Raw genomic sequence first — 13,206 nt, forward strand, 5'->3', positions numbered from 1 at the left:
TTTATTTATGTGAAATCCCCCAGTTTCTGAGATACTCAAGGGAGATATGCAGTTGATATGGGATAACTTCTTGAGCTGTGAACATGAAATTGCATCTTGAGCTGTTATAATATTTCTAGCAATTCTGTTTGTATCTGGCATTGTCGATAGTAAATGAATTTTTGCGATTTTCATAAGAATAAACCATTAGGTAAGTTATTTTTGTAAAATTGACTAATAAATACATTATTTTCTAGAATTAAACAATAGTTTTTTTTTATAAAAGTTAAACATTTGTAAGTTATCTTCATAAAACTAACCAGTAGGTAAAAAAAATTCGTACGGAGTTTTTTTATAATAAAATTGTATTAGTTTCGTAAATTTCCATATTAGTTTTTTGGGGTTTTTAGATATAAACCCTTACAACTCTTATTTCCTAGATAAAAACCCACATAGTTATAAATATCCAAATAAAACCCAAATTTAAAAATGACTGCCAAGTATAGAAGTAATTGACCTATAATTACAAAATATTTACAATTTGTACCACAATATTAAAATAAAAATAAATAAATGTTATTACTCACCTTAATTACAATGAAAATATAATTATTGCACATATTATTATCCCAAACACACACATATATACGTTCCAATGTATATATTACTACCATAAGCTCAATATATATATATATATATAAATGTACACATATATATAGTTTATGTCACAGCCCGTCCCAGAATTACTAAATACCGAGGACGTGAAATTACAAAAACGCCCTTAAACGGGATTAAGGTGCGTAAATTTGGTATTTGTTTTACACTAAGATCTTAAACTAGGGTTTAGATTTACATTTGTTTGGTCTAATAATTTTGTATTGGACTTAGGTGGGATCCCCACCTCCTGAAATCCTTCCCCAAAACCCGTAGGTTGTCTCTCTCCCTCTTTCTTCCTCATCTCTCCCTCAGAAACACTCTCTCTCTCTTACTCTCGAACTCTCTCAAGCTCTCGGACAAACACCAAGAACAACCACAAACGTGCACCAACGTCCAATCTAAGATCATCTTCGTGATCTTGGGAACTTCACGAGCACGGGGGTATAAGTTTCAGGTAAGTTTCATTTCTGAAATCCTAGTTTCAAAACACCCCGTGAATTGACACTGTTCACGAACTTAAAATTGGTTGTGTTTTAGGCTAAAGCAAGATCACCACGAGTCTTAGGAAGTCTTAAGGAGGCTCGGAGTGCCTCGTTTGAACAAAATGGACGTCGGGATCGTCGGGTTCGAGTTTGGCCGAAATTGAGGAATTTTGGAAGGTATGATCTAGTTGTTTTTAGGCCCTAAAACCCTTCCAACGTGATAGTACATGTTAAATGCTTCATTTTGGTATAAAATGCGAAGAAATTGGTTGAAAAACGAAGGAGAATAGTGGATTTGAAATTTTTCCAGAAACCGGCGAACAGTCGCCGGCGACCGGCGACTCGCCGGAGAAGACAGGGAATCTTCCGTCAAGTTTGACGGAATATTCCGACGCCGTTAGTTAACTTTAACGGAAACCGTTAGTTTTTAACGGAATATACTAGGATTTGACGGAATATTCTCTAACGCCGTTCACTGTAGTCGTCAGTGTGCATGCCACGTGGCCGCGCGTGGGCCGCGCGTAGGTCCGTGCCACGTCAGGCGCGTGGGGGCGCGTGAGGACTCCAAAAATTATTTTAAAAATATGGGGATGATCCTGAGGTTGTGTAGGTCACTTTGGTATATTCATATACCCAATTTGAGCATCGTATGAAGAATTAATTACCTAGTTTGGTTTAGGTGCGTTAAATGTGCGTTAAATGATTGTTTTAAGTTATTTCACTTCTAGGTGGAACTTTTAACGAGGACGAGCACATCCAGGGGCGTCAAGGGGGTTACGACCCGGCGACATACCAGTGAGTGGGCATTTGTTTTTATATATACCTATATACTCGATTTCCCCAGAAATCAAATTTAAATGAAAAGTATATTGAAATGAAATGAAATATGATGTGATTGCCATGCATAGAATATTATGGATATTATGAACTGTCGTATGATGCATATATGTATGATGGTGCTGTGGAAGCACAGGTAAGTATTTAATTAATATTATGATGATGATGATGATATATTGAGCTCATATCCTGCACCATGGTTTAGTGCTTATAGTATTCACCGCATCGCACGCTCGCCTTGGATCCAAGTAGATGCTGGTCGTACAGTCCACGCGGAGTGGGTACGACGGGCCAGTCGTAGAGTGTTAGTGAGATTATGACTGGTGGGTGACCTTAGGTTATTGTATACAGATGATTGATGAGAGAAGCACTAGAGCGAATATTACCATGAGTCGTTCAGACTACATTAGGTGGTTCCGACTTATGTGCAGAAGGCCGGACAGGTCACACGGAGTGACTCCGGCAGAGAGTGAGATTGATAGATGTTGAGCTCTAGGTTCAATCGTTCAGGGCTATTAGAGGGCCTCCGATTGATTATTTCTTTTACCTGATTATATTATGTTAATGCATTCATACTAAACTGTTGAAATTGGCATGGTACATTCTTTATTGAATCTGTTATAAGATTGATGATTGAGACAGTTGAGATATATATGCTATATACTATTTTTCTGGGAAAGTATACAGGTTTTCCAAAAAGGGGTTATAATTGTGGATTTATGAAATGATTTGGAAAAGCTTGATTTTCGCCCACTCACGTTTTCTGTTTTTCGCCCCTCCAGGTTCTAGTTGATAGTTGAGGCGTTGGTGGCCTACGAGGACTGCTTCGGCGTTCTGACAGACTAAATAAATGTAGGATTCACCCGAGGGTGTTGTAAAATAGTTATGTTCCTACTTGACTGCACCTAGATGCTTATGCTCTGTTTATGTGTGTTTAGTACACTCTTATGCACATAGAATGTTAGGTTGTAAATAACTGAAATTAGTGGTTTTCGTTGACTCGTATTTTATTATTAAATCGTTTCCGCTTGCGTTATGGTTACGTCACACTTACGTGACGGCCAGCACGTCCTAGTCTTCGGGTTAGGGTGTGTCAGTTTGGTATCAGAGCATAGGTTGCAGTCCTGTATAACTAATGAGTTCTTCTATTGATTTTGTTATGTTTTCTGTCAGAATTATGCCGCCTCGTAGAGATCCTCGCCGTGCTGCTGAGCCTAATTTCCCCGATATAACTCAGTTAGGGGCAGCAATGGCTCAAGCTTTTCAGGCTAATATCCGTCCTCCTCAGAGAACGCCCGTAGAGACGATGTATAATCTGAAATTGGAAACTTTTGAGGGAAATGAAGGTTATGAAGGGGCAGAAAAGTGGTTGGATCGAATTGAGCAGACCTTTCAAGTGATGCAAAGTCAGGGAAACCTGCCAGCTAATAGATGGGTGGAGACTACCACCTGGTTTTTGGGCCGTGAGCCAGCTGCGTGGTGGATAAATCAGTCGAGGCACATGGCACCTGAAAGGACAGCCGAATGGGAGGTATTTAAGGAAAATTTTATGAAGAGATTTGTTCCTCCGGAATATATAGATCGCAAGAAACAGGAATTCACCAGTCTGAAGCAGAGAAATATGTCTGCACATGAGTACTACAGGAAGTTTACTGATTTATCCCGTTATGATTCTGATTTAGCGGGTAATCAAGCAGAAATGCTTCGTCGTTTCAAGCTAGGATCTAAGAAGAAGTACAGAACGTTTGCCAATGCACTTCCCTGTGCCGATTATCATGAGTATTTTGAGATTCTGGTCCGGATGGAAGACTCTGATAATCTTCCGGACAGTGAGGATGAAGAGGATAAGGGTAATGGTCAGAAGAAAAATGAGAAAGGTAAAGGTGTTTCCATTCCAGGACCTCGTCAGATGCAGAATTTCAAGAAAAGTGGAATGAGTTCGAGTTCTTCCAGTGGTGGATTTAGTGCCACAGGTCCGAGGAGAGGAGGTGGTAGGTTTGGTAATGGACCTAGATTTTCTGGTCAGAGAGGCTTTAGTGGTGCTGGTAATTCGGGTCCTCCGTTATGTCGCCGTTGTAATTTCCGACATCATGGGGAATGTAGGAGAAGCAGTGGTGCATGCTTTACATGTGGTCAGACAGGACATAGAGCTATGTATTGTCCCCAGAATCAGCAGAGGCCCCAGCAGCCTGTTATGCCAACATCAGCACCGACTCAACAGAACTTTAATTCAGGCAGTTATGGCCAGGGTGGTCGTGGTGGTGCTTATCACTATCAGGGTGATGCTGCTCCTTATGCTCCGGGACAGTATCACTATTCCCAGGATCCTTATTTTCAGAGTGGATATTCTCAGGATCAAGGAGGTTATACTTCATATCCGTCTATGCCAGCTAGCGGATCTCAGTGGTATCATGGGGGTCAGCCCCAACAGAGCGGAGTTGCTGCTAGTAGTGCAGGGTCGTTTAGGCCGCCTGCCCAGACAGGTCAAGGACGTATTCCTCAGGGACGAGGTAACCAGAGTGGCAGAGGTCGTGGAGGACGACAGCCAGCTCAGGGACGTGTTAACCACATCTCGCTGCAAGATGCTCAGAACCATCCAGACTTGATTATGGGTACGTTGAATGTTCTTGGTCATTTTGCTAGAGTCTTGATTGATTGTGGTGCTACACACTCTGTGATTTCTCATACATTTGCTCAAATAACGCAACCTCATCCTTCACCTCTAGGGTTTGATTTAGAGTTTGCTATGCCTAGAGGGGATAAATGTTATGTTGATAGTTTTTACTCTGGGTGTCCAGTGATGGTAGATAATGTCATTATGCCTGCTAATCTTGTCCCGTTAGACATCGTGGATTTTGATGTGATTTTAGGGGCGGATTGGTTGCATTATAATCGCGCCCATATAGATTGTTACGGGAAATCAGTTACTTTTCTTCGTCCTGGACTACCCGAGGTTACATTTGTGGGTGAAAGAAGTGGGGTGAGGCATGGTGTTATTTCAGCCATAAGGGCAAAGAAATTGTTATCCAAGGGTTGTCAGGGATACTTGGCACATGTGGTGTTAAATGATGTTGATTCCGGTAGTGTGGAGGAAGTCGGAGTAGTCAGACACTATCCTGATGTATTTCCAGATGATTTACCTGGGTTGCCTCCAGATAGAGATGTGGAATTTTCGATTGATTTGCTTCCAGGTACGAACCCTATCTCTTTGACTCCTTATAGAATGGCACCAGCGGAATTAAGAGAGTTGAAAATTCAATTGCAAGAGTTAATTGATAAAGGTTTCATTCAGCCTAGTTCTTCACCTTGGGGAGCTCCAGTGTTGTTTGTAAGAAAGAAAGATGGAACTTTGAGATTGTGCATTGATTACAGGCAATTGAATCGGGTGACGATTAAAAACCGTTATCCCTTGCCTCGTATAGATGATTTGTTTGATCAGCTCAAGGGTGCCTGTGTGTTTTCTAAGATCGATTTGAGGTCTGGGTATTATCAATTAAAGATTAAAGATGAGGATGTTCATAAAACAGCTTTCAGGACTCGTTATGGGCATTATGAGTTTTTGGTGATGCCATTTGGATTAACGAACGCTCCTGCAGCTTTCATGAGATTGATGAATGAAGTATTCCAGGAATATCTTGACAAGTTTGTTATTGTTTTTATTGATGATATCCTGGTATATTCTAAGTCGAAATCAGACCATATTCGACATCTTAACTTGGTGTTAAGGAAATTGAGGGAACACCGGTTATATGCCAAATTTAGTAAATGTCAATTTTGGCTGGATCAAGTGGCATTTTTGGGACATGTGGTATCAGCTCAAGGAATTCAAGTGGATCCTCAAAAGATAGCAGCAGTGGAAAATTGGGAACAACCTCGAACGGTTACTGAGGTGCGGAGTTTTCTTGGTTTGGCAGGTTATTATAGACGGTTTGTTCAAGACTTTTCTATGATTGCCTTGCCATTAACGAAGTTAACCAGGAAGGATGTTAAGTTTGAATGGGATGAAAGTTGTGAGCAAAGTTTCCAGCAGTTGAAGTATTGCCTTACTCATGCACCTGTGTTAGTACTTCCTGATGATAACGGTAACTTCGAGATCTATAGTGATGCTTCTTTGAATGGTTTGGGTTGTGTTTTGATGCAGCATAGTAGAGTGATTGCCTATGCTTCTAGGCAGTTGAAGACTCATGAAAGAAACTATCCGACTCACGATCTTGAGTTGGCAGCTATTGTGTTTGCTTTGAAGATTTGGAGACATTATCTCTATGGCGAGAAATGTAAGATCTTTACCGATCATAAAAGCCTTCAGTACCTTTTCACTCAGCATGATCTTAATCTTCGTCAGAGAAGATGGTTGGAATTGTTAAGTGATTATGATTGCACGATTGAGTACCATCCGGGTCGTGCAAATGTGGTAGCTGATGCTCTGAGTAGAAAACCTCAAGGGCGACTTAATGCTTTGTATGCCAGTCGTGTTTCTCTTCTGGCAGAGTTGAGATCTACTGGAGTAGAGTTAGAATTGGAAGAGCAAAGTGAAGCTTTTCTTGCCAGTTTTCAAGTCAAGCCAGTTTTAATTGATCGGGTGCTTGCAGCTCAATCGTGGGATGAAGAAATTCAAGAATTGATCAATTTAAGAAATGAAGGGAAGAAGAAAGATCTCAAGATCCGAGGATCAGATGGTATGCTTATGCAAGAGAACAGGATGTATGTGCCTAATAATGAGGAACTGAAGAAAGAAATCTTGGATGAAGCACATTGTTCGGCTTATGCTATGCACCCAGGAGGAACTAAAATGTATCATACCACTCGACCATTCTATTATTGGCCGGGTATGAAGAGGGAGATTGCGGAGTATGTGAGTAGGTGTATTGTCTGCCAGCAGGTTAAGGCTGAAAGAAAGAGGCCGTTTGGAAGATTGCAACCACTTCCCGTTCCCCAGTGGAAATGGGAGAATATAACGATGGATTTTGTGTATAAGCTGCCACGTACACAAAATGGTTTTGATGGCATTTGGGTGGTTGTAGATCGACTTACCAAATCAGCACATTTTATTCCAGTAAGGGAGAAATACTCTTTAAATAAGTTGGCTCAGTTATTCCTATCGAAGATTGTAAAGTATCATGGTGTCCCAGTGAATATTATTTCTGATCGAGATCCAAGATTTACTTCTAAGTTTTGGATAGCTTTTCAAGAAGCTTTGGGTACTAGATTGCTTTACAGTACAACTTATCATCCACAGACAGATGGTCAGTCAGAGAGAACTATTCAGACACTCGAGGATATGTTGAGATCCTCTGTGATGCAATTTGGTGATTCTTGGCATGATCGTTTGGATTTGATGGAGTTTGCCTACAATAATAGTTTTCATTCGAGTATTGGAATGTCTCCATTTGAAGCACTTTATGGTAAAGCTTGTCGTACGCCATTATGTTGGTCAGAGGTTGGTGAAAGAATACTTGAGGGCCCAGAGATTGTGGATGAGACTACTCAGAATATTCAGGTAATTAAGTCTAACCTGAAAGTGGCCCAGGATAGACAAAAGAGCCTAGCGGATCGACATACCACGGACAGAATGTATAATGTGGGCGACTATGTTTTTCTGAAATTATCGCCTTGGAGAGGTGTGGTTCGCTTTGGAAAGAAAGGAAAGCTAAGTCCCAGGTACATTGGACCTTATGAGATCACTGAGAGGATTGGTGAAGTTGCTTACAGGTTGGAGCTACCTCCAGAGTTGTCTAAGGTACATAATGTGTTCCATGTCTCGATGCTTCGGCATTATGTTTCAGATCCTTCACATGTGATTCCTCCTCAACCATTGGAAATTAATCCGGATTTGACATATGATGAGGAACCAGTGACTATACTGGATTGGAAAGATAAGACTTTGAGGAATAAGACCGTGAGCTTGGTAAAAGTATTGTGGAGGAACCATTCAGCGGAAGAAGCTACATGGGAAACAGAAGAACGAATGAGAGTTATGTATCCGAGGTTATTCTATGAGTTTTGATGTTCTGGTTGGTGACTGGAATTTCGGGGACGAAATTCTATAAGGAGGGGAGATTGTCACAACCCGTCCCAGAATTACTAAATACCGAGGACGTGAAATTACAAAAACGCCCTTAAACGGGATTAAGGTGCGTAAATTTGGTATTTGTTTTACACTAAGATCTTAAACTAGGGTTTAGATTTACATTTGTTTGGTCTAATAATTTTGTATTGGACTTAGGTGGGATCCCCACCTCCTGAAATCCTTCCCCAAAACCCGTAGGTTGTCTCTCTCCCTCTTTCTTCCTCATCTCTCCCTCAGAAACACTCTCTCTCTCTTACTCTCGAACTCTCTCAAGCTCTCGGACAAACACCAAGAACAACCACAAACGTGCACCAACGTCCAATCTAAGATCATCTTCGTGATCTTGGGAACTTCACGAGCACGGGGGTATAAGTTTCAGGTAAGTTTCATTTCTGAAATCCTAGTTTCAAAACACCCCGTGAATTGACACTGTTCACGAACTTAAAATTGGTTGTGTTTTAGGCTAAAGCAAGATCACCACGAGTCTTAGGAAGTCTTAAGGAGGCTCGGAGTGCCTCGTTTGAACAAAATGGACGTCGGGATCGTCGGGTTCGAGTTTGGCCGAAATTGAGGAATTTTGGAAGGTATGATCTAGTTGTTTTTAGGCCCTAAAACCCTTCCAACGTGATAGTACATGTTAAATGCTTCATTTTGGTATAAAATGCGAAGAAATTGGTTGAAAAACGAAGGAGAATAGTGGATTTGAAATTTTTCCAGAAACCGGCGAACAGTCGCCGGCGACCGGCGACTCGCCGGAGAAGACAGGGAATCTTCCGTCAAGTTTGACGGAATATTCCGACGCCGTTAGTTAACTTTAACGGAAACCGTTAGTTTTTAACGGAATATACTAGGATTTGACGGAATATTCTCTAACGCCGTTCACTGTAGTCGTCAGTGTGCATGCCACGTGGCCGCGCGTGGGCCGCGCGTAGGTCCGTGCCACGTCAGGCGCGTGGGGGCGCGTGAGGACTCCAAAAATTATTTTAAAAATATGGGGATGATCCTGAGGTTGTGTAGGTCACTTTGGTATATTCATATACCCAATTTGAGCATCGTATGAAGAATTAATTACCTAGTTTGGTTTAGGTGCGTTAAATGTGCGTTAAATGATTGTTTTAAGTTATTTCACTTCTAGGTGGAACTTTTAACGAGGACGAGCACATCCAGGGGCGTCAAGGGGGTTACGACCCGGCGACATACCAGTGAGTGGGCATTTGTTTTTATATATACCTATATACTCGATTTCCCCAGAAATCAAATTTAAATGAAAAGTATATTGAAATGAAATGAAATATGATGTGATTGCCATGCATAGAATATTATGGATATTATGAACTGTCGTATGATGCATATATGTATGATGGTGCTGTGGAAGCACAGGTAAGTATTTAATTAATATTATGATGATGATGATGATATATTGAGCTCATATCCTGCACCATGGTTTAGTGCTTATAGTATTCACCGCATCGCACGCTCGCCTTGGATCCAAGTAGATGCTGGTCGTACAGTCCACGCGGAGTGGGTACGACGGGCCAGTCGTAGAGTGTTAGTGAGATTATGACTGGTGGGTGACCTTAGGTTATTGTATACAGATGATTGATGAGAGAAGCACTAGAGCGAATATTACCATGAGTCGTTCAGACTACATTAGGTGGTTCCGACTTATGTGCAGAAGGCCGGACAGGTCACGCGGAGTGACTCCGGCAGAGAGTGAGATTGATATATGTTGAGCTCTAGGTTCAATCGTTCAGGGCTATTAGAGGGCCTCCGATTGATTATTTCTTTTACCTGATTATATTATGTTAATGCATTCATACTAAACTGTTGAAATTGGCATGGTACATTCTTTATTGAATCTGTTATAAGATTGATGATTGAGACAGTTGAGATATATATGCTATATACTATTTTTCTGGGAAAGTATACAGGTTTTCCAAAAAGGGGTTATAATTGTGGATTTATGAAATGATTTGGAAAAGCTTGATTTTCGCCCACTCACGTTTTCTGTTTTTCGCCCCTCCAGGTTCTAGTTGATAGTTGAGGCGTTGGTGGCCTACGAGGACTGCTTCGGCGTTCTGACAGACTAAATAAATGTAGGATTCACCCGAGGGTGTTGTAAAATAGTTATGTTCCTACTTGACTGCACCTAGATGCTTATGCTCTGTTTATGTGTGTTTAGTACACTCTTATGCACATAGAATGTTAGGTTGTAAATAACTGAAATTAGTGGTTTTCGTTGACTCGTATTTTATTATTAAATCGTTTCCGCTTGCGTTATGGTTACGTCACACTTACGTGACGGCCAGCACGTCCTAGTCTTCGGGTTAGGGTGTGTCAGTTTACCTATGTATATAATATTACTATACGTTCACATACACACACACACACATATACATATACATGCACAGTACTACATATATGATCAAACATATTAAACTAATTAATCTACCTATATTTAAATTTATGATGAGCAAATAACATATATTTTGTAGGTAAATTAATATTGAATCAAATAACATTCTTTTATTTCGTAGGTAATTTATTTTCCATGTATTATTACATATATTTGGCACATTTTATTATTATAAGATATATGTCCAAATAATAGATAAATTAATCTTCAATAAAAAAATAATTTCTTTATTTTGTAAGTAAATTAATTTTGAATCAAATAACATTTCTTCATTATGTAGGTATTTTATTTTGTATGTATCATTATATATATTGGCCACATTTTATTATATGAACAAATAATAGGTAAACTAGTATTGAATAAAATAATAACATTTTGTATGTAGGTATATTATTTTGCATATATTTGGGTTTGCTTTATCATGTAGGTAAATTACTTTGAATAAATTTTATGTATGTCAAGCATGTTTTTGTTGTTGTTATATGTGTCTATATACATACATATATATATGTGTGTGTGTGTGAAATAATTTACCTACATTTATGTGTAAAATATAATTTTATTGACTTAACTAAGCATGTATTAATACATTTATTAGGCATGTTTTATTGTTATTATATATTATGCAATGAATTTATTATTTTTGTAAAATCATTCATTTTCCCTTACAATTTGTATGGAATTAATTGTTCAAATAGGGGTGTTTTGGGCATCAAAATTTTTTAAATGTGTAAAGTCAAATATAATTAAGGAATTTGTTGATGTGGAATCTAGTCAATGGGTTTTATTCCAATAAAAAACTTATGTCGGGTTTTATATGGAGAAACTTAAGTTTCAAGGACTAAAGTCATATTTTCAGTAGTTTTTATATTGCATACTGCAACTAACACATTGGATCCTAATAATCTCTGAATTTTGTTTGGATAAAATGATATGATTGGTATCTGATAGGTTAGCGGGGATACAAGTTTTCATTTACCTAACCCTAAATTTCAACACGTGACATTTTATATTCTGCAATTTTTTTTCTTCCTAATATGCCTAGTCACTCGTAAAATAATTACTTTTTCATTCGTAAAAAAAAAAACAGGGGTTGGAGGGGACCGGTTTATGGCTCAAGATATGACTTTTGAAAACACAGCCAGACCCCACTAAGCCGTCGAGATGCGTTGTGGGGCCAATCAATAAGTTTTTTACCGATGTAGTTTCGAAGGTTATCAAGACACCTTATATGTGAATGCCAAATCACAGTTCTATCGTGATTGTGATATATACGGCACAATAGATTTTATTTTTTGAAACGCTATAGTCGTGTTCCAAAACTGCAACATATACGTGAGAAGACCAATGAAAGTTCAAGTAAATGTGGTGACGGCGCAATCCTGGAAGCAGCCTGATGAGCCAACTGGTATTGTTATCCACAATTGCCGTGTCACGGCCGTTGAAGATTTAAGACCTGTGCAACGCTCATTCCGAACATATGTGGGCTAGTCGTGGCGGGTGTACTCGAGGACAGTGATCCTAAAGAGTACTCTGGAAGAATTGGTGGATCCTGCTGGTTGGATGCTGTGGAATGGAAGTGTTGGCTTGTCCAAACTTTACTACGGGGAGTACATGAACTCTGGAGTTGGTGCCGATACTAGTAGGAGGGTCACGTGGCCTGGTTATTACATAATAACGAGTGCAGCAGATGTGGAAAAGGTTAATGTTAGGAACTTCATAAGCGGATATTCATGGATTTCGAGAGTTAGAGTACCTTATTTAAGCTCTAAAATCTATAATCCCCTAATAAAAATGTTATTTATCATATATTATATATATATATTTCTTATGTGTAAATTTCTCCATACTTCTATATATGCATATTACATACATATGTATGTTTGGATACTATAATTACTTATCGATACATTTATACCAACACATTTGTATCAATACATTCATACTGAAAGTTATGTACTTATACATTTGTACTGAAACTTACATACCGATACTTCTATATCTATGAGTAAAATAAGGTACCGAAAGTTTTGTATAAATTATTTTTGTTTTGTTGTTGAATTTTTTTAATAATAAGAATTTGTTTTTTATTAAATTTTTATATATTAATATGATTGGAGCACAAAAAATACATTTATTAATGTACCGATACTTTCGTACCTATGAATAAAATAAGGTACCGAAAGTTATGTATAAATTATTTTTGTTTTGTTGAAGCTCTAAAAACAATCTTATTGAAACTCTAAAATATATAATCCCCTAATAAAAAAGTTATTGATCATATATTATAATATATATTTTTATTGTGTGTAAATTTCTCCATACTTCTATATATGCATATTACATACATATGTATGTTTAGATACTATAATTACTTATTGATACATTTGTACCAACACATTTGTATCGATACATTCGTACTGAAAGTTATGTACTTATACATTTGTACCGAACTTACATACTGATACTTCTATTGTAACATTCCACATCGCCTAGGGGAGTGATCCTTAAATGTATATTCTCATCCCTACCTAGTATGAGGCCTTTTGGGAGCTTACTGGCTTCGGGTTTCGTAAGAACTCCGAAGTTAAGCGAGAAGAAGGCTATAGCACTCCCAGGATGGGTGACCCACTGAGAAGTTGCTCGTGAGTTCCCAAAAACAAAACCGTGAGGGAATTGTAAGCCCAAAGCGGACAATATCGTGCTATAGTGGTGGAGCGGGCCCGGGAAGTGGTCCGCCCTAGGCCGAGATGTGACAAATGGTATTA

General features: G+C 38.9%; 1 protein-coding gene, 1 long non-coding RNA gene and 1 pseudogene across 2 annotated transcripts; all 3 read left to right on the forward strand.

Annotated features, from left to right (window-relative positions):
- The first annotated feature begins 1,208 nt into the window (after window positions 1–1,208).
- LOC139192744 (uncharacterized) lies at window positions 1,209–8,220 on the forward strand. The gene is made up of 10 exons (XM_070815394.1): window positions 1,209–1,295; window positions 1,847–1,913; window positions 2,738–2,807; window positions 3,129–4,567; window positions 4,754–4,815; window positions 4,909–5,146; window positions 5,378–5,628; window positions 5,926–7,261; window positions 7,391–7,452; window positions 8,179–8,220. The coding sequence occupies exons 4-10, from the start codon at window positions 3,133–3,135 to the stop codon at window positions 8,218–8,220; spliced, it is 3,426 nt and encodes a 1,141-aa protein (XP_070671495.1). The 5' UTR covers window positions 1,209–1,295; window positions 1,847–1,913; window positions 2,738–2,807; window positions 3,129–3,132.
- Window positions 8,221–9,063: 843 nt separating this feature from the next.
- LOC139192670 (uncharacterized) lies at window positions 9,064–10,276 on the forward strand. Its single transcript, XR_011576921.1, has 2 exons — window positions 9,064–9,224; window positions 10,049–10,276. It is a non-coding gene; the product is annotated as an uncharacterized lncRNA (long non-coding RNA).
- A 1,199-nt stretch (window positions 10,277–11,475) lies between these two features.
- Window positions 11,476–12,334, forward strand: LOC139192745 (pectinesterase 2-like; annotated as a pseudogene).
- The last annotated feature ends 872 nt before the right edge of the window (window positions 12,335–13,206 follow it).

Source organism: Malus domestica, chromosome 16, assembly GCF_042453785.1.
Source record: "Malus domestica chromosome 16, GDT2T_hap1".
NCBI classification, from domain to species: domain Eukaryota; kingdom Viridiplantae; phylum Streptophyta; class Magnoliopsida; order Rosales; family Rosaceae; genus Malus; species Malus domestica.